This window comes from Microcebus murinus, chromosome 16 (genome assembly GCF_040939455.1).
Source record: "Microcebus murinus isolate Inina chromosome 16, M.murinus_Inina_mat1.0, whole genome shotgun sequence".
Taxonomy (NCBI): domain Eukaryota; kingdom Metazoa; phylum Chordata; class Mammalia; order Primates; family Cheirogaleidae; genus Microcebus; species Microcebus murinus.
In genome coordinates this window covers 20889518-20910373 of record NC_134119.1, presented here as the reverse complement: position 1 = coordinate 20910373, position 20856 = coordinate 20889518, and the positions used below count along the sequence as shown (strand labels likewise).

At 40.3% G+C, this 20856-nt stretch overlaps 1 protein-coding gene and 1 long non-coding RNA gene across 4 annotated transcripts in view; one reads left to right on the top strand and one right to left on the bottom strand.

Annotated features, from left to right (window-relative positions):
* SNAP25 (synaptosome associated protein 25) overlaps positions 1–5221 on the top strand; it is an 81207-nt gene extending 75986 nt beyond the window's left edge. For both annotated transcript variants that reach the window (XM_012780818.3, XM_012780816.3), the window contains exon 8: positions 3938–5221. In XM_012780818.3, coding sequence (XP_012636272.1) covers positions 3938–4006 — 69 coding nt within the window. In that variant the 3' untranslated portion in view covers positions 4007–5221. The remainder of the gene's footprint in view (positions 1–3937) is intronic.
* Positions 1–19608, bottom strand: part of LOC109729678 (uncharacterized) — a 28410-nt gene extending 8802 nt beyond the window's left edge. Inside the window, exons 1-3 of one of the 2 annotated variants that reach the window (XR_002221871.2) lie at positions 19494–19608; positions 19225–19343; positions 13032–13334 (exon numbers count right to left, since the gene is read on the bottom strand). This is a non-coding gene — a long non-coding RNA (uncharacterized LOC109729678). Of the gene's footprint in view, positions 1–13031; positions 13335–19224; positions 19344–19493 lie in introns of those variants that run through there. The other variant, XR_012923701.1, reaches the window with a different exon arrangement.
* Positions 19609–20856: the final 1248 nt, after the last annotated feature.

Sequence of the window (20856 nt, the reverse complement as noted above, 5' to 3'; positions counted from 1 at the left end):
TCTAAGATGAAATTACAATCACACTGTAGGGGTAAGGAGTGTCTATGATGTTTCTCCCATATTCTTCCATGACCCTAATAGCAACCTTCACCCAGATCTATCAGTCATGATCTTTTCTCAACACTTGGATTGATGGTGAAGTTTTGGAAGTCCAAAACAGTGGGATTTTCAATACATGATCCATGAATTGCCAAGAAATTACTTTGTCTATTTAAAAACCTGTTTTCTGCTTAAGGGTGTTTATATATACAATTTTCTAAGGTTAAAAACATACAATTATTTCAGGAAACTACTAAACTGGAGGCAAGTTTATATCACATGGTTTATGGGAACTGTTGCTAAGGAAATAATTTAGTGATGTTCAAACTTGGCTTTAAAGTGGTCAGTGTTAGATGTCAGGCACACATTGAAGTACAGTGAGGCTGACACTTAGCAGTTCTCAAATTCTTCTACCAATGAGGAAACACAACGTTGGAGAACTAAGGCCATGGATTCTCATAGGGTTTTGCCGTTCACCAGCTCTTGTGACCTGGTTGCTTCTCCTGGAAAGATAGTAAGAGAACAGTTCAAACCCGGTATCAGGTTTGGAAGACTGGAAGGCTGGAAGGCTGGAAGTCTGAGCTGGGGGCCTAAAAGTTGCCTGCCATGATCTGAAGTTGAGATTCCCAGAGTGTTCAGAAGGCTGAGCAGCAACTTCTAACCTACTCCTGGCTCTCCAGTGATCATCCTGGCTTCTACTCAAGGGCAAATGTAGAGCATATGTTGGCTGTGACAACGAATCTAGGATTCTCTAAATAGTATGAAAACTGGAACATAATAGACTTCAAACATAAAGTCCTAAAGCATATAAATAGGCATATAAATACCAGGAAGACATCTAAAAGGAGATTCAGGATTTATTTACTGAAAGGCACTACTTCTTTTATATAATATAATAAAGATGCAGTAAATTTTGTATCAGATGGGCTGGAATTTTCATGTGCTCCAGAAAGAATTTAGGTGGAAATTATAAGATGCTCACTGAACACAAGTCTGTTCCAGCTCTTTCCAGATACTTTAAGGAAATCCAAAGAATAGCCTCATGCTCTACTTCACATATTGCCTTGTGCCACCAATGTGAAGGCTCGTCAGTGCATTCTTATACAAGAGATCTTAGAATGTTTGCCTTCAGAATTGCCATCTGTTTTTAAATGGATTATTTTTCTCATTTGAGCTTTTCCCAGAGTTCAGTCTGGAAACATAGCATAATTCAATCGATAGGAACATTTCACATTGCTCTGAGCCTGTAATTTTCCTTTGCCTTAAAGAGTCATTATTTCTGATATGATTTGTAGTTGGAAAGGGAAGATTTAGGAGCCAAGTAAAATTGGAGAGATTATCCGTTTTCCAAATAAGAAACCTAAGGTCAAAAATATGAGTCTACAGTTCAAAACAAAATCAAAGAAAATCAATGCCCTATCTTATGATGTAAATATTTGTTTTGAAAGACAACTCTCAATTATCCAAACAGATGGCAGAGAACCATTGCCAGATAATTTAGAGTTACAAATAATCTAGAAACATGTTTATTTTAACTTTGTAAATTTCTATTTGAATATGGATAACTCTAATGTCCTGGAAATCGACCATGTGAACTGAATTAAGATGACCCAACTTGGTAGAGATTGGAAAGCCCCAAGCACAGTAATAGGTGCGAAATCAGTTATCATTGAGTGATACTGGTTGATAGAAAACCAGTTGGGTTTCCCTACACTGCCTGGCAGCTTCCTTCTTTCTTTCCAGGCTATAGAAGGATGGACAACGTTACCAGTCAGGGTAGGACAGAGGATAGCTTCAACAGAGTTGTTGTCTTCACCATACTTGGTGACTCATCTTTCAGTGCTGATGAGAATCATTAATTTTCTGGGGTTTAAAGGTCTATCCGGGTAACAACCCTGGTGCAATACTGCATATACAGCAAAATGTAACCCAAGCAGTAAAGAAATCAATCAAGAAACTAAAGTGAGCAAGGTACAAAATTATGATAAATGTGCCCCTGTTAAAGACAAGCCAGTTATCAAACTTATAGAAGTGAGTCTTCAGAAATCTGGCTTAAAAATTATTAAGCATCCCAAAAGCAAGCCACATTTTTACACAATGATAATCATAAGATATGTTGAGTACTTAATTTTTGCAAAGTATCATTTTAAGCACATTATATGTATACACTCATTTAATCCTCACTAAGTAGTAGGGTGAATACCAAGATAGACTCTGACTCCAGGTTGTTTGCATTTGGACTCTGGTTTCCTCATTTATTCCTATTAAGACTTTAGACAAATTGCCCAAATCCTCTCTGCCTGGTTTTCCTTGAAAAAAGGGGCTAATAATATACTCTTCATAGTTGATGTTGTCAGTCTTGATCATGTCAAAGTTGAAGGAGTGGAATATAGTGCAGTTGGCCCTTGCAAAACATGAGGGTTAGGGGTGCCAATCTGCATGTGGTTGAATATTGTATATAACTTTGACTCCCCCAAAACTTAACTACTATTGACCTTACCAATAACATAAACAGTCAATGAGCACATATTTTGTATGTTTTATGTATTATATTCTATATTATTACAATAAAGTAAGTTAGAGAAAATAAAATGTTATTAAGAAAATAAAAGGAAGAGAAAATACATTTATAATACTGTGCTGTATCAATATTATAAGTTCATGTCACCTGTTTACAAGATGAATCCTCTGCCTGAAATGGCAGCAGCCTCAATCTATGATACATATCAGTCTATGGCACATAGAAAGCAATGCAACTTTTTCTTGCAATATCATGACTTTTCTCTGCTTCTCGGGAGAACTTGCAGCACCACTGGTGGCACTTCATTTTGGACTCATGGTGTTATTCAAGATTTATAGTATTGCACTAAACATGATGAAAAATACATGAGAACAGAGAGAGATCACATTTTACTGTGATATGCAATTCACTAGAGAGGCAAACTGCTCATGTGGGGGAAGATGAGAGTCACGTGACTCATAACACTCGAGTTCATCACAATAGCAATAGACTATGAAATTATTACAGGAATACAGTATGGACTATAGTTGATTTTATGCTGATATGATTTAAATCTGCATCTTTACATTTGTTTACATTTCTCTGGACTGAGAATCATGCCATGAATGATCTGTGTTTGTATATGTAAGTTTTGACAAATTTTATATAATATATTTATGTAATCAAATCTATTATAATCTTTTGTAATAGATCTATGTGTATTTTATGGTTGCAAATGATGGACTAGACTAGTATCTACATATTTTATGCATTCATGACATATCTTTTTCTTAATTTTTTAAATATTTATAGGCTATACATTCATCTGCAAGTTCTTTCAAATTGTCACAAATCTCCAAAAAACTTTCAATATATTTACTGAAAAATATCCATGTATAAGTGGACCCATGCAGTTCAAACTCTTATTGTTCAAGGGTCAACTGTAGATGCTCATACTCATTAGACACATTATTATCCCCAGGTTATAGACAAGAAAGCTGAGGCCTCAAGAAGTAATTTGCTCAAAGTGGCTCTGCTAATAAGTTAGCCATGATTTGAATCTAACTGTATAAGTGGCAGTAATTTAACTCAGTCCAACAGATGTGAATGTCTGCCACAGAAGTCACTGAGTGTCATCCTAGGGTAGTAAGATAAATGATATAAACCTATCCTCAAAAGGATGCTCGTTGATGGGGAAAACAGATGAAAATCACACTTCTGTGTTCATGTCCAAGTACAGCCATAGCAAAAGTTCTGGGAACACAAAAGAAAGGGTCAATTCTCCCTGGGGAAATTTCAAGTGGTTTCACTCAAGAGGAACCCTTTGACCTAGATCGAGAAGGATGAATGGATTCATAAGGGATAACCTCAGTTCTGTTTTCTTTCTCCTTTTTCTAGGCTGATTCCAACAAAACCAGAATTGATGAGGCCAACCAACGTGCAACAAAGATGCTGGGAAGTGGTTAAGTGTACTCTGTGTTCTCTTCCAAATGCTGTCGGGCAAGATAGCTCCTTCACGCTTTTCTCATTGTATTACCTAGTAGGTCTGCACACACAAACACATCAGTCCATCCTCATCGTGAACGTTGTCCTGTGTCATCTGACAGCTTCCTGACAATACTATGTGTCTTTTGTTCTCTCTGGGTCTCTTTCTTTCCAAAGGTTGTATATAGTGGTCATTTGGTGGCTCTAACTCCCTACGTAAGATGTCTTGAGTTTCATTTTTCCTTTTCTCTCCTCAGTGGCATTTGCTGAATGACAGTTTAGGAATGCTCAATGTGCTGTTGATTCTTTCAATACACAGTATTGTTCTTGTAAAACTGTGACATTCCACAGAGCTACTGCCACGGTCCTTTCTTTGAGTGTCAGGCTCTGAATCTCTCAAAATGTGCTGTCTTTGGTTCCTCATGGCTGTTATCTGTCTTTATGATTTCATGATTAGACAATGTGGAATTACTTAACAGGCAATGCACTAAAAGTGATGTGATTTATGCATTTATGCATGAGAACTAAATAGATTTTTTAGATTCCTACTTAAACAAAAACTTTCCATGACAGTAGCATACTGATGAGAAAACACACACACACACAACAACAGCAACAACAACAAAGCATGCTCAGTATTGAGACACTGTCAAGATTATTAAGTTATACCAGCAAAACTGCAGTAGTGTCACTTTATTTCTGTCCATATATAGACTTATAAATCATAATCATCCTTTTTTAAAAAAGAATTTTAAAAAAAGATGGATTTGACACACTCACCATTTAATCATTTCCAGCAAAATATATGTTTAGCTGAAAACTATGTCAAATGGATGTAATATAGGGTTTGTTTGCTGATTTTGAAGGCTATGTTTTGGAGAAAGCAATCTTGCTGTGAAACTGTGGAGATGTAAATTTTATAAGGCTGACTCTTACTAATCACCATTTCCCGTGTGATTTGTTATCAGTACAATTCTTTGTTGCTTAATCTAGAGCTATGCACACCAAATTGCTGAGATGTTTAGTAGCTGATAAAAAAACCTTTTAAAAATAATATAAATGAATGAAATATAGATAAACTGTGAGATAAATATCATTATAGCATGTAATATTAAATTCCTCCTGTCTCCTCTGTCGGTTTGTGAAGTGATTGACATTTTGTAGCTAGTATAAAATTATTAAAAATGATAGACCCCAGATATCTGCTTTAATTTCTTCATGGACCCGTCTGATTTTGCACTCACACTGGAAGAAGCCTGGATACTCTGTCCCATTGCTCCTAAGAAGCCAGTTCTATGTGCCAAGGACAGTGTATAGAAAAACCAAAGATGTCCCTTTTAGACATAATTCAAATGGCAACTGACAACTTGGCTTGGTTTTCATAATCTGTTCTAGAAATACTTATGTGTAAATTCAGTGTTGGCTGGGGGAGAAAATGTAGTTTTCTAGCAGACATAGAAAAAAAATCCATAGGAAACAAAATTGTGGTACTCAGACTTGGCCCTACTTAGATGCAGGCATATATGGTATCAGTCAACTCTCATCTCCCTTCCTCTCCCCCAAATCCCCACCAACCAAATTTGAGCCTCCTCTACCACCGCCACCATTGCCCTCACATTCTTTTAACAGCTTTATTGGCTCGCCATAAAATTCACCCATTTAAATATATGACTCAATGTTTTTTAATATATTCAACGAGTTGTACAATCTACTTTTAGAACATCTTTATCACCCCAAAAATAAACACCATCCCTAATAGCAGTCACTGCCCTCTCAATTCTCCCAGCCCTTGGCACCAACTATTATAATTTACTGGTTTACTAGTTGTATCTATAGATTTACCTATTCTGAACATTTCATATAATTGGAGGCATAACGATGTATGGTTCCTTTGTTACTGCTTCTTCCACTTAGCATAAATTTTTCAGGGTTCATTCATGTTGTAGTATGTATCAATACTTCTTTCCTTTTATGGCCAAATTATAGTCCATTGTATGCATATACCATATTTTGTTTTATCCATTCATCAGTTTATCAATATTTGGGACTGTTTCCACTTTTTGACTATTATGAATAATGCTGCCATGAACACTCATATACAAGTTTTTGTGTTGACATATGTGTTCTGGTCTCTTGCCAACACAGTTTTACCACTGGCACTGCTTCTACAACCACCAATACCCTCACCATCACCACCACCATCACCACCACCATCACCACCACCATCACCTTATGACTCCTACTTCTGCCACCAACACCACTGCCTCAATGGCCAGCACCTCACCTTTCCCCCTGCCTCTACCACTTGCCCCCCTCCACTTTTATTACCACCATCAGCACTTCCATCACCAGCACCACTGCCTCTGCTACCATCAGCCCCACCACCTGTAACACCATTGTCCCCACCAGCATCTCCTTCACCCTCTCCACCAACACTGCCATCACGTTCATCACTTCTACCACCTCCTCTACCTCTCTCTATGACCCCATTATAGCAATGCAGATAAATTTTCCTAGTTGCCTTGGCTGGTGGTCAGACAATTTTACCCATGAAAGCACCCTTGGAAGTTTGGTAAGAGAAGTTAGGAATAAGAACAGTGATGACAAACTCATCATTTTTGATAAACGTTTGCAATTCTTTCACCTCTTCCCAAGCCTGAAAACAGGTTCTGTGGGTACCCAAATGCTCAGGGAAGTTATTCCAAAGAACAACAGTAACAACACATTTATTCCTTAAAATTAAGGGAATAGAAAGGAAGCAAGAAGACAGGAAAAGTGAATAAATACACTGCCTATGTCAGACCTGCCAAGGGGCATGGTTGAAAATTCTGTTCCAAACTCCGTCTGTTCTCAGCCAGGTGAGTGAGTGTGTTTCCACATTGACTGAGTAATTAAAACTTCACACTGGATACATGAAAAGCAAGATACAGGCACTTTGCATTAAGGCCTATCATGTGATTCTTTCTGAAGCACATTTCCTTTGATGATCCAATTTGTCCAGCCTCAGCTCTTATGCAGTCAGCTCCTTCAGGCTAAAGGGAGCATATTCCCCAGGGATGAGTCAGCTCTGGGTAGTGCGCCAACTCAGGAAGTCCATTAGAAGTGTGATGATCAGGGCAATCCAGGACACGGTGGCGGCTGAAACTTCTACCTCCCTCATACGTGGCACAGGCAGAGGACTTAGAGGGTGAAGGGTGGTCCCAGATCCTGATAACAGAATCCTTTCCTCTTGTCTGACTCTCATTTCTAGTTTCTATGATCTTTCTTTCACACCCTCCCCTGACCTCTGCTTTGACCAACTTTCCCTAATCTCTGAGCCACTCATTCATCAGCAAATTGATTCTTGCACTAGAAAGGAAGAGAAAGGAAAGAAAATCCATATTTCGTGGTCATCTAGTACCTGCTGGGCACTGTAAGTGCTTTGTTTATGTTGACTCATTAAAAATCTCTTAAAAACTCAGCAAAATTGGCAAAACTGGCATTATTAGCCCCATTTTGCAGATAAAGAAATTGATAGTTTATTTGAACAAGCTATCTCAGCTAGTAAGTGATGTAGGTGTCATTTAAACAAGATATGTGTGACTCTAAAATTAGAGAGGCCTAGAAGGTACATTCCAGGAATGCATCTCTCTCAATTCATCCAGCCAGGAAACTGCAGGAGACATTTGGCTCCTTAAGGACCAGCAAGGATAGATGCACTAGATGTTTTAGCAGAAGGTCTTGGTGGACCCACCTTTCATTCACTCACTCATTCAAGAAATATTTATTGAGCTTCTATTATATGCAAGGCCCTGTTCTGAACATAAGAAATACAGCATTAGGTGAAACAAAAAGCAAACAAAAAAAAGAAGGGAAAATTCCATGCATTAATTGAACTTACATACTCAAGCTGAGGAAGAGATAGAAAAGCAAGTAAAATATAAAGTATATCAGACGGTAAGTGTCACAGAGAAATGGAAAACAGTGAAGAGGACAGGGAGAATTAAGAGGTAGGAGAGAGGGTGTGTCTTAGTCCACTTGTGCCCCTATAACAAATACCATAGAACAGGCAATTTATAAATTAATGGAAATTTATTTCTCACAGTTCTGGAAGCAGGAAATTCCATGGTCAAGGCACCAGCCAGTTTGGTGTCTGGTGAAAGCTACTCTCTCTGCTTCAAAGATGGTGGCTTATTGCTGCATCTTCTGGAAGGGACGGTGTCTCAACATGGGGAAAGGGGGAAGGATAAAAGGGTCTAGCCAGTTCCCTCCAGCCCTTTGATAAGGTGAAGCCCTCATGACTTCATCAGTCCCCAAAAGACCCCACCTCTCAGTGCCACCACAATTGGGATTTAAGTTTCAACATATGAATTTTGGAGGGGACACATTCAAACCACAGCAGGGTGTCACTTTGAAATAGAACAATTGGGGAAGACTTCACCAACAAAGTGAAGTTTAATCAGGGAATTCTTCAAGATGTAGAATAACAAAAATGAAATGTCCAGAGTGATTTGGGAAGCAGGAGCTGGAAGTGATGAACTCAATGCTGCCACTCAATACTGGCTTTAAGTATTTCCTACATATTCCAGAAGAAACTTGCAAAATTCTTGGTCCAGTGGGCAAGGAGGCAGGTTCAGAGAATGCAATAAACAGTGTGCAGGAATGAAGATCAAGTCAAATTTTCCTACTGGAGTAGAAAGTGTTGAGATTGGTTGAGATGGTCCAAGATGTAAGTCCTCATACAATCATCATCTTACGAATTCACCTTCAAGCAGGTTAGTAATGTACCTCAGTTTCTCCATTTATGCTTTGGAAACTCAAAATCTATCTCTTAGAATGTAGGGAGCTTCGGGGAACAGTGAAACTAAGGAAAAAGTGCAAGGCATTTAACTGTAGTGTCTGCAGCTATCTCCTGGACGAGTTATCAATGTATCCCAGATATTAGACTGTTCTAGAGTACCAGTCCCAGGCAGGGTGCCACCAGGTGATGTTCACCACCCACCATTACACAATCCTCAGCTCCTCTAGCCTCTTGCCATAACACAGCTTCAAGATCATTCTGTTCAGGGGTTTTACTGCCTTGAGTGTGTGATCCTCTTTCCACATAGAAATCAGAAAATGTGGCCTATAATCCTCCTAGCAGATGCTGCTGCTGCCTTGCCCACACCCTCTGAGTACTCACCTCTACTCACAAAAAACCTGTTTGCAGTGAAGAACCCTGCAATTCTCTGCCGTGAGACTGGGAGAGCAGGAAGTGCTGAAGTTTTAATGCCCCTTGGTTGACAAACTATTGTCAATCAAGAAGAGCTGCGGATGGATGAGTGAATACCCTGGCTTCCTTGGCCCCAGGCTGGGATAACTCTGGTGTGTGTTCTACGTGGTCCCCCAGAGCTCCCCAGCTGACTGAATCTCCAGTTGCTCACATAACTTGCCTGATAATTATCACTCGCCTTATTGGCTACCTTCTCTTCCCTCTTGCCCATCTTTCTACTTGTGTTTCCTGGAATCTCTTCTCAAATAAACTATTTGCCCTCAAATCCTTATCTCAGAGTCTGCTTCTTGGGGAGCCCTACCTAAGACAGCATCTTCATGAGATTCACACCAGCTCCTGAACGTCTCTCCCAAAACATCCCTGTAGGGAAATGGGTTGCCTTCTGCCTACCTCCCAGCATTCTCCACATCCATCTTTCTCCAATTAAATGGCCCTTAATGCCTACTGCCTATGTCTAAAACCAGCATTTCTCATTGGTGAGCAAGAAGCTGTATGCAAAGTAACATCAACAATTGTCCTTAATTTGTGAAATTTAGCCTACGCTCCGATGCACCACTATACGTTTCCAGAACAAAGGTTGAAGAAATGAAAGTTTATAGTAAAACGCAATGTGCTACTGCCCACAAAGTTATAAACTAAAGGGCAGCATGGAGGTGCTATAGAAAGAGAATTCAACAAGGAGTCTTAAGATTTCCCTGAGCCTTAGTGTATATATGAATAAGCAAAATGGTGGTTCATGCCTGTAATCCTAGCACTTTGAGAAGCCAAGGTGGAAGGATCACCTATAGCCAGGAGTTTGATACCAGCCTGGGCAACATAGCAAGACCCCCTCTCTATAAAAAAAAAAAAAAAATTAAAAGCTAGCCAGGCATGATAGTACATGCCTGTAGTCTCAGCTACTCTGGAGGCTGAAGTGAGAAGGTCACTTGAGCCCAGGAGTTCAAGACTGCAGTGAGCTATGATGACACCACTGCACTCCAACCTATGGTAACAGAGTGAGACCCTGTCTCAAAAATAAATAAACAAATAAATAAGCAAAATGCATATAATGATGTTTGCCCCACCTATTTCATAGGATGGTTGAGAAAATCAACTAGGATTAATGTTCTTTAAAATGCCTTATAAATCTTTCACACCACTAAGATGACAATTAAAGTGAAAGGAAACAGAATCAACACATCAGGCAAAGAGGCAGGCCTCCCTCACTGCTTTTAGTTAGAAAAGTCACTCATCACAAGTATGTGCACGTAGTGTCAACATTGGCCTTCATCTTAGGTTTAAATAAATTAATTTTCATGTCAGAGATGTTTCACACCTTTGTGAGATCTGCCAATAAACTGTCCAAGTATCTCCATGCTTCTAATTGTGGCAGTTGGTGTGCTAAATTTTTCATCATTAAAACTCAGTTAATTGATACCTGAAGACTGGACAAAAGAAAAAAAAAACAAAAAAAAAACTCAGTTAGTCTCTCTGACCTTTACCCAAAAGTTATAAAAGTCAAGGGCATTAATGTTGCTTTCCCCATAGTCCATGTCCAAAACATAGGAATGATTCCCTAGATGTTATTATGAGACCAAATGAGTTGTACACTCCATAGTTCTATCCTAACATTACCTATTGTTATTATTTTTGCCAATACTATTAATGATAATAAGGGAAAATAGGCAAGGACCCAAGGAATATGGTGGAGTCCATGAACCTCTGTTAACAGTTAGCTATTGCTGTGTAACAAACTGCCTCAAAACACAATGTATTTAAACAACAAATATTTAGCTCTTGACTCTGCAGTTTGGCATTTTGGGCTCGGCTGGGATGACAGTTCTTCTGGTCTTTGCTGGGCTCCTCGTGTGACTACAGTCAATGATAGGCACCCCCAGGGTAGCTCAGCTTCTGTAAATTGTCAACTATTGGCTGAGGCCTCTTAGCTCTTCTCCATATGGTCTCTTGTTCTTGAGCAGGGAACCAGGGAATTCTCATGGCAAAGTCAGGAGTCCAAGAAAGAGATGGGAAGCTCACAAGTCCTCCTGTGGCCTAGGCTCCTCACCTCTGCCACATCTTATTGGCCAAAGCAGGTCACAAGACCAGCCCAGAACCAAGAGATAGGGAAACACATTCCACTTCTTATTGAGAAATTCTTCAAAGTCATATCACAAAGGGCATGCATACAGAGAGTGGTGAATAAAAGGGTTGTCTTCTCAGTCAACCTACCAAACCTCAAAGAGGCAAATGGAATTCTTCCCTCCTCTGTGTCTCTAGAGCAGGGGTCCTCAAACTTTTTAAACACGGGGCCAGTTCACTGTCCCTCAGACCATTGGAGGGCCAGACTATAGTTTAAAAGAAAAACATGAACAAATTCCTATGCACACTGCACATATTTTATTTTGAAATAAAAAAACAAACGGGCAAAAACACCTGCATGTGGCCCACGGGCTGTAGTTTGAGGATGCCTGCTCTAGAATCTTATGGCAATGAAGAGTTAGGGGGAACTCTGTGTGTTGTCCTAATATGGAGCATATATTGGGCCCTAAAGTGGGCACCTCCTAATATTCTTACCGTTTAGTAATATCAAAATGAAAATCACAGGGCTCAGGGGGTCAGCAACCCAAGGGAGGATTTAGAACCATGGCAGAGTGATTGCAGAGCTGGAGCTGGCTGATGACAGGATGTAGCAGCCTGTTGATAAGACTGACCTTAATCCTGAAATAAGGAAACTAATCCCTCCTATTCAAAGCAGTAGGGTTTCAGCCACTAATCATCCTTAACCCCTAAGCACCCAGAATCGGAAAGAAAACATTTTAAAATATACAAATAGAACTGAACCTTCAACTAGCACTTGACAAAAAATACCCTTATTCTAGAGATGTCTGTGTTTTCTTCCCCCTCCCATCTTTTATTTGTTGCTAATTTACACTGAAATTTGGGGGGAGAGGAAGAGGTTTTCTTTTACTTTTCCTTTCCTCCCAGTCTTTTCAGTACAAAAATATAGTGTTCTTTTTACTAAGGGCACAAAAAAGACTGATTACTCAGGGATGAAAAAGAAATTATGTGTGTCAGAGACAGCTTAAGTATACACAAGATATATCCTGGGTGTCTGGGGGCGTGGGGGTGTGGGAGGTGGCTGCTGTCTTCTGAGGCGCTGTCTTACTTCTTTAAAGGAACTGTGACAACCGCCAGTTTAGGAAAGATGAGGCAAGTGCTGATGGTGTGTGTTTTTAAACTTTCAGATTGTGGAGATGGAAAGCCCTAGAGACCTAAATCTGTACTCTCATTTGTTTTTAAAGGCAAATCTCCAAAACAGGCCAAATAGATTCTCCAGGGGGCTAGAGCTTTTATACCACTCTGCTAAAAATCCACTTTGTTTTCCACACCGATTGACTAGAACATAACAATGCCCACTTTGAATTTCTACCCTTAGAACTTTCATTTACGTACCTTATGCAAATAGCCTGCTCAGCACTCAGGATAATTACCAGTTCTTTAGTCAAGATATCCCTTCCAACTATCTCAATATAATTTTATTCCAGAGTGGTGATTTCCAATGAAGAAGCAGCTTTGGAGCACATTGGAAGTGCTTTTCCTGAGTTAGGGGATGTTACAGGCTGGTTCCTCAGAAAACGAAGCTTGAGATAAAGGCATAAGTCTAAGCAGTTTATCTGAGAGTGTGATTCCAGGGAGAGGCATGAGAGATGAAAGAGTGAAACAGTAAAAACAACTCATTGGGAAGCCAATGCATGCATGCATTATGGAGTTGGCCAATGCTAGAGGCATCTGGGTGTTTGATCCCAGGGAATAGCTAAACCTATGAAATGCATATTAGGACCATCTGTCTTTTACCACTCAGCTTGCATCTCCCTCTGGTCAAGGACTGTCACAGGGTAGGGTGTTAACTTCCCTGTTCTTCTGGATTGTGTGCATGAATGCCAAGGGGTTCTTTGCAAGGATGCCCTATGGCTGAGGACCAGAGAAACTTCAGGGCAGCAGTGAGAGGTGGGGCTGAGGTGGGCATGGTCAGCTTGTACTTCCAGAAGACTGAAGTCTGCATGAAACTGGTTGCCACTGCTGTGGGTAAAATAAGAGACAGAGACAAGAAAATTTGAAGTTGTAAGAACCATCTACTGGCCCCTGCGCAGAGCACTGCATCCAGTTTGTTTAAGTTACAAACAGCTCAACCCTAGGGGGCGCCATTCACACCACATTTGCCTGTCTCATATATAGGATTTCAACTGAGACTGTTGGAAAATGCTTCTACTGCTAAAAAAGAAAATGAAAAAAAAGGAAGGAAGGAAGGAAGGAAGGAAGGAAGGAAGGAAGGAAGGAAGGAAGGAAGGAAGGAAGGAAGGAAGGAAGGAAGGAAGGAAGGAAGGAAGGAAGGAAGGAAGGAAGGAAGGAAGGAGAGAAAGAAGAGAAAGAAAGAAAGAGAAAAGACAGAAATCTTTCAAAACCACTGTTCTAGAATAATTTGGAAGACAAATAGGACAAACTTAAGATGGGAAAAATAAAGTTCTAAATATTGATAGTGGATTGAAGGTTTTGGATGACATAGAAAAGGTGTTTTTGGTTTTGTTTTGTTTTTGTGTTTCAAACCCTGAAGAGCCAGAGGGGGTGTACCAGAAAATTTAACATGAGGAAGAAGATAAGGAAAAGGGTTAAGACAAAGAAAACAGGATCAAGCAGTTCTGTCTAGAGAAACTCCAGGGCAGAATTGATGATACAGGAGAGAATGGGGGGGAGGGACTGACAAAATTAGTTAAAAAGGAAGGAGAGAGAAACATAAAGAAACTTAAACAATGGCACATGAAGGATTGGAGGACAGGGGCTGGTTATGGACTCGGTTTGCAGCTACACTTCCAGGCTCTATCCAGTTCATCTTCCTGAAATAACCTGTTCCGTGGTCCCCTCTCTTCCTTTATTCTCACAGCCATCACCACAGTGACCTTGATTGCATCCCCCTACACCATAGAGCTGCTCTCATTTAGGTCTCAGTGTAATAGAAGGAAAGGCCTTAAAAAAGGTAAAATGTTTTATGTATTGTCTCTTTAAAACCCCTCACCCTTTTCGGGAATTAAAACCTGCATTCTTGCCCAAGGCCAGTAATCAAAGGGAAGGAAGATGTTCTTTGTTCATTGTTTTCTAGTATCTTAAACCACAGGAGATGGCTCAACAGAATCATCTGGACAGATGTCATGAGCGTGTCTTCATTAGAGATGCTATAAGTTAAATAACAATAGCCTGACGCTGGAAACCCCCTTTAAAAATCCTGTATTTCTGCTAAAGGGGAGACAATGGTTCTCTAAGACAAGTGTATGCCATCCTCCTCATTTGCCAGCAAATTAATAAACTTCTCCTTCCTTTTCCTTAAACCACTTGTGCTCATTCTTCATTCAGCCTTGGGGATTAGAACAGAACTTTTAGTAATTCAACTCACCTAACACTTCTCCAAAGTTCAGAGATCTTAAACTCCACATATGCCATTCTCTGACCAAAATATTCATATCTCCACTTTCTTATGTTCTTACATGTCTCTCTACCTTTATCCTTCAAATGCACCTAAATTTCTAGTACCTTCTTCTAAGTTTTCTCTCAATGAATCCATCTTCCCAATTCCATCAAGAGCCTCAGAGTATGACACTCTCCACTCTTATGTCAGCATCTTCAATTTTCTGCTCATCATTCCCGGACTACGAACCCCAAACTCTGGCTCAATACCATGCTCTACCTGATCCCTCTTTATGCCTGAGGTCCTTGGGAACAAAGGAAAATCCTGGACTGGTGCCATTAAAAATGTGTGGTCCCACTGAAGCTCTCATGCCCAGCAAGCAGCAATATAAATTGGTAATAACCACTTTAGAAAATTATTTGGCATTATTACTAAAGCTGAACTCACCCATACACTATGACTCAGAAATTCTAGTACTAATGATCTACTCAAGAGAAATAAAGTTGTCCCTCAGTATATGCAGCAGGAGATTGGTTCCAGGACCCCCACTTATACCAAGATCCTTGTGTACTCAAGTCCCATGGCCAACCCTGCATATACAAAAGTCAGCCCTCCTTATACTCAGGTTTCAAATTACACAAAAACTGTATTTTCAATCCCTGTTTGGTTGAAAACAATCTATGTATAAATGGATCCCTGTAGTTTGAACCTGTGTTGTTCAAGGGTCAATTGTGTATGCTCTTGTTCAAAAGACATGTACTAGAATGTTCATATCCCAAACTGAAAATTACCCACATGCTCATCAACAACAGAATGGAGGAATTAATTATGGTTGTTTAAACATAGAATATTTGCAGTAATGAGAATGAACAAACTACAACTACATACTGAAGCAACATACATAAATCTTATTAGTTTAGTGTAGAATGGAAAAAGTCAAATACCAATGAGAACATATTGTTTGATTCCATGTATATAAAGTTCAAGAACAGTGAATCCATAGTATAGAATAAGTGAATCCATAGTATTAGAAGTTAGAATAGTGGTAACCCTTGGGGGTGAATGGATAGTGACTAAAGACACAAGAAAAACTTCTGGGGTGCTGGTAATGTCCTACTTCTTGATATAGGTGTTGGTTACATGGCTGGGTTCAGTCAGTAAAAATTCACCAGTGTGTGTGCACCTTTCTGCACACATGTTATACCACAACAATGAACTTTTAAATAATTACAAAAATGACAACAAAGTCCCCAACTCCGACTGGCGCCCCCTTCAATTATAGGAGCCTTCCAAATACAAAGGAACCCTTCCTACCCTACCCTTTTCCTTTCCTCTCTCTTAACATGACTTTACTTTGTATTTGAAAGAAAAAAACTGAAGTTATCAACATGTATGTAAGTTACACAATTCCATTCCAATGTGAAAAATGCTTCCTGTAGTAGTACAACACCACAGTCTGCAATTATCAAGCACAAACCACTTCCATTTCCTATCCTGCCAGTTTCAAAATATACCTTCCCATTTGTGTTGTACTGCCGTCCTACATCAGTCAGGCTCTGAGAGAAACTGGGTAATATAAGGAGAATTTAATAACAGGGACTATTTATAAAGGCATGGGCAGGTTTAGGTACACCAAGAAGGAAAGTGCAGTCCCATGGGACTAGCAACAGTATGAACCCTTCCCATCCCTGGGCCCAAAGAGGCAAGGGAAGGGAGCAGTTTCCCTCAATCTAGAAAAGGTAGTTATATTACACGGAGAGGACACCATCTGGCTAGAGCTGTGGCCTTTGGTGGAGAGATTGAGCCAAAGCACGGCAGCATAGTAGGGAGAAAGCTGGTAATAAATGCCACAGTCTCCCACCCCACCCACCACCTGATTTCTTCCCTTTCTGATGCCTCCAATGTGCCGAACACCAGCAGAAGCCAAGGGAAGAAGTCAGTGATGAATTCCACACTCATTGGTACTTCCTGGACCCAGGACAGGGTGGATAAGGGTGGAGTAGGTTTGGAGGAGTGAGTGATGGCATCCAACCTACTTTCTTTCCATGGGCATCTTCCTCTGGCCACACTGACAGTACTGAGGCTGTTGTGACTGCAGAAAACAGTCTCACTACAGGTACCTCAGGCAAAAGGGGGCTTACAGTAGAGTCACAGAGAATTGAAATTAGAGAGTCATAGAAAATAAAGGACTCTTCTTTTCTTTTTCCTTATGTGCTACATGGTATCTCCACTTCTGTCTGACTGTCTTTATATTCTCACTGCTTTTGCTCCCTCATAATATTTGCTAAAGGGAACCAGCCATGTTTTCACCATTCCTCCTTTTCATCTCAACCTTTCAGCCTCTTATTTCATTGCTTACTCCCTCATTCTCTAGATATTTGCTACTCAAATTCCCACAAAAAAAGAATCATATTAGCTCCTCCCTTCTGTTCATAACAGGCAACATCATAAGTTGCTGAGAAGCCATGTGTGGATTGGCTGAGCTCAATCATGTGCTCACCTTTGGTCCAATGAGCTACTGATAGAGTGTTAGGTCATATGACACAAAACATGGCCACCTAAGCCAGAGAAGCTGTAGTTGAGAGAGTGCAAGCAGTGAGACAGTATCTATTGATATCTATATAATCATCTTAAATCTGTAGTGTCTAAAACATCTCCTTTTTAGTTTAGATGCTCCTAAAACAGAGCCTGAGATATGGATTTGGATTCAGGTAGTTTATTTGGGGGGTGATTCCAAGAAGCAGGAGTGAGGGATCTAGTAAAAAAGATGAGCCAATATAAGTCAATATAAGCATAGTTGTCTAGGTCACCACTCAGGGCAATGGGGCTCAGTTTCATGGGACCACCAAGACGTTTACAGAATGCCTCTCAGAATTGCCCACCACATCTCACCCCAAAAAGTGGCCCACTCAAAAGATATTCATCAACTCTCATCCCTATGAGTGAAGCATTGCTCCTAGTAGTATTAATTCCTCCACACTTCCATACTTCTACGTACTGGGCTGAGCAAGCTCTTATTGACATCCATGGCATTAGAGAAGTCCCGAGACAGAAAGGAAAACTCATGGTGCACACTAGAGGCAAGTCACTGCCTACTCAAAGTCAAGCGGGACTTGCATTCAACTGTCTACCCATCCATGGCTAAAGTGAGAGCTAAAGCCAAGAGACAATGGATAGTTTTACTATCGAGCAGTAGTTGAGAATCACTGTTATTTTTACTTCTTGACCCTTCATTTTCTTGTTTACTCTCTGCAATATATCTTTCATCCCTCCTGACCTTTGATGAAACCCTTGCTCAGGTCACCATGAAACTCATCCTAGTTTCTGGAAACAAAACAACCAAACAATCTTTCAATCCTCAGCTACTCTTGCCTCTCTGGGACATTTGATATAGTTAACCTCCAACTTAAAAACTACTTCCTTGTTTTTTGCAAAACCACTTTCCCCTGGGTCTTCTCTGGCTGCTCTTTCTCAATCTCCTGTTTCTCTTCCTCTGCCCATCTTCTATGTGTCAGCATTTTCCTAAGATACTAAATTGGGTTTGTTTCTCAAAGCATACAAACCCAACCTTGCCTATAATAGCTTCAGCTACAATCTCCTTGCAGATGAGGCCCTGAACCAGATGCCTGCCGCAGGCTCCTCTTCTGCGGCCCTAAACCACATTTCTGCCTGCCTACTAAACACCTCCTTCCAGCTCACCCACAGGCACTTCAAACTTATCATGAGCCACAAGGAAATGTTCACCACCACCCCCTTCTAAACTTCTCTGTCTTGGGACTGAAGCCAGGTACCACCCCCTCATTAAATCAGTCACCAAGTCTTGTCTACACCACCTCCGAGTATCTCTTTCCTCTGCCCCCTCCTTTCCTATGGCCATATCTGGAAGAGCACAGACTGAGGATGCACCTCTCCAATTCCTGCCTGGGTAGCCTTACCCTCTATTATACCTCTCCCAGAGCAAGGTTAAAAAACCATCAATCTGATCATGTTATGCTTCTTCAGTCATTCAATAGCCACCTTTAAGATGAAATGCAAACTCTAGCACAATGCGAAGTTATTCACAATCTAATGGTTGCCAACAGTTAGGACCCATCCATTACTATTGTTCTCTAGATTACTAAGATACTTGTAGTTATCTGAAAAGGATGTGTTCTTCCCCACCATGGCAAATGCCTGTTCATTCATAGGACTTCATTCAGGCACCAACTAGTCTTCAACTTCCCTGATCACCCCAAAGCAGATTTAAACACTCCAATCTCACTCTTCTCAGAACATCCTATACAATCTTCAAATTTGGTATTTATCACATTGCTTTGCAAAATTTGCCTTTATGTTTGTCTCTTTCATGACACTGTAAACTTGTATCGTGACTATTGCTGCATAACAAGTAATCATTCAGTCAGAGGCCTACAATGATAAATATTAATGTCTCACACTTCTGCAGGGTTCAGTAGATCTGAGCTAGGCTTAGCTAAGCAGTTATGTTGGTCTTTGCTGGAATCACTTACTCACCTGTAGATCAGCTGAGGTTCTGTCTAGGCTGGGCTGGGTTTGGGCAGATTAGCTGAGTTAGCTCTTCTCTTTTTATCTCTCATCCTTAAGGCAGGGATTTTTCCCATTCATTGTAGTATCTGGTGTTGAATTGTTGAATCAAAGAACACAATGAGATATCTGGTTAACTTTGCATATATTATACAGAAAATACTAAAAGCTAATTGTATTCTTTACATTTTCCAAATTCTTCCCCCTTCCACACCTAATAGAACAGAAGATCTTCTTACCTATCTTCATAAGTATTATTTTTTACTATTTCAATGAGTGTGTTGTAAGACTTCCATAGTTCGTGCAGTCTCCCAGCAGAACATTCAAATGCCAGGTGGTTATTTTATCTACTAGGGTAACAATGACTTGTTTGCCTTCTCTGGTGCTATTTGAAGGAAAGCCACTCTGGTGTTTAAAATATGTCCACAAATTCTCTGACACTCCCTTCAAAAGGTGGAGCCTAATTCTCTTCCCCTTAAGCGTGGCTTAGTGACTCACTTCTGTGGACTAGAATAAGGAAGAAGTGACACTGTGTAACTTCTGAAACTAGGTTATCAAAGGCCTTTGGCTTCCTTCTTTCTTTCTGTTGGATCACTTGCACTGGGAGAAGCCAGCTGCCATGCCATACGAGCACTCAAGCAACCGTATAGCAAGGTCTGTGTGACGAGGAACTGAGGCCTCCAGCCAACAGCCATGTGAATATGCCTTCTAGGAAGCAGGTCCTCTAGGCCCTTCTGAAGACTGTAGCCCAAACAAATAGCTTGACTGCAACCTCATCAGAGACCCTGAGCCAGAACCACCCAGCTAGCTGCTCCTGAACCCTGATTCTCAGAAACTTTGTGAGATTATAAATGTCTGTTGTTTTTAGCTGCTAAGTTTGGGGATAATTTGTTATGTAACAATAGATAACTAATTTAACCACTTTATGAAGAAGTTATTAAACCCTCCCTATATAGCCCAGGTTTCATTATTACAACATAACAGTAGCTTCTTAATAGCACAAAGGGTAGAAAATATATCATCACCACCCCTGCCTTGAGATCTATCTAGTGTTAAAAAAAAAAAAAAAACCCAAAACAATTATCTACCTTCATTTCCTTCATTTGAGGCTAATAGGAAACTGTCAGGTTTTAGGAGGGAATGAATGTCAGATTTGACTGCAAATGTTGGCCAAGAATTCTGAGTCGGAGAAGCTAATTCATAAAGGAAGAATTGAAAAGACTCAAGATCATCTCTTTGACTGAAGCTCAATCCCTAATTTTCAAATTCCGTTGTTCAGCTGCTACCTCATCAGAGCAGCTAGATTACTAGAACACTAACACGACCCCCAGTTTACTGAAATGTCACTAGATTTGCAGTCTGCAGCTTGGCCCTACGAAATAAAAAAACCGTGGGCCAGCTCCTGGTCTAGCCCCAAGGCGATAATGAGGGCAATCATGCGGCTCCTAAAAATAATGAGAAAAGGGAGCAGCCTTTGAGGTTGTGAGTCACTGTTGTTTGGGAGGCGGGAGAAGAAGAGCCGAGAGAGAAGGAGAATATAAAAAGAGCTGAGCAGAAAATAAACACCAGCTCTGTAGACATGAAGCTGCAGGGGGCACCCCA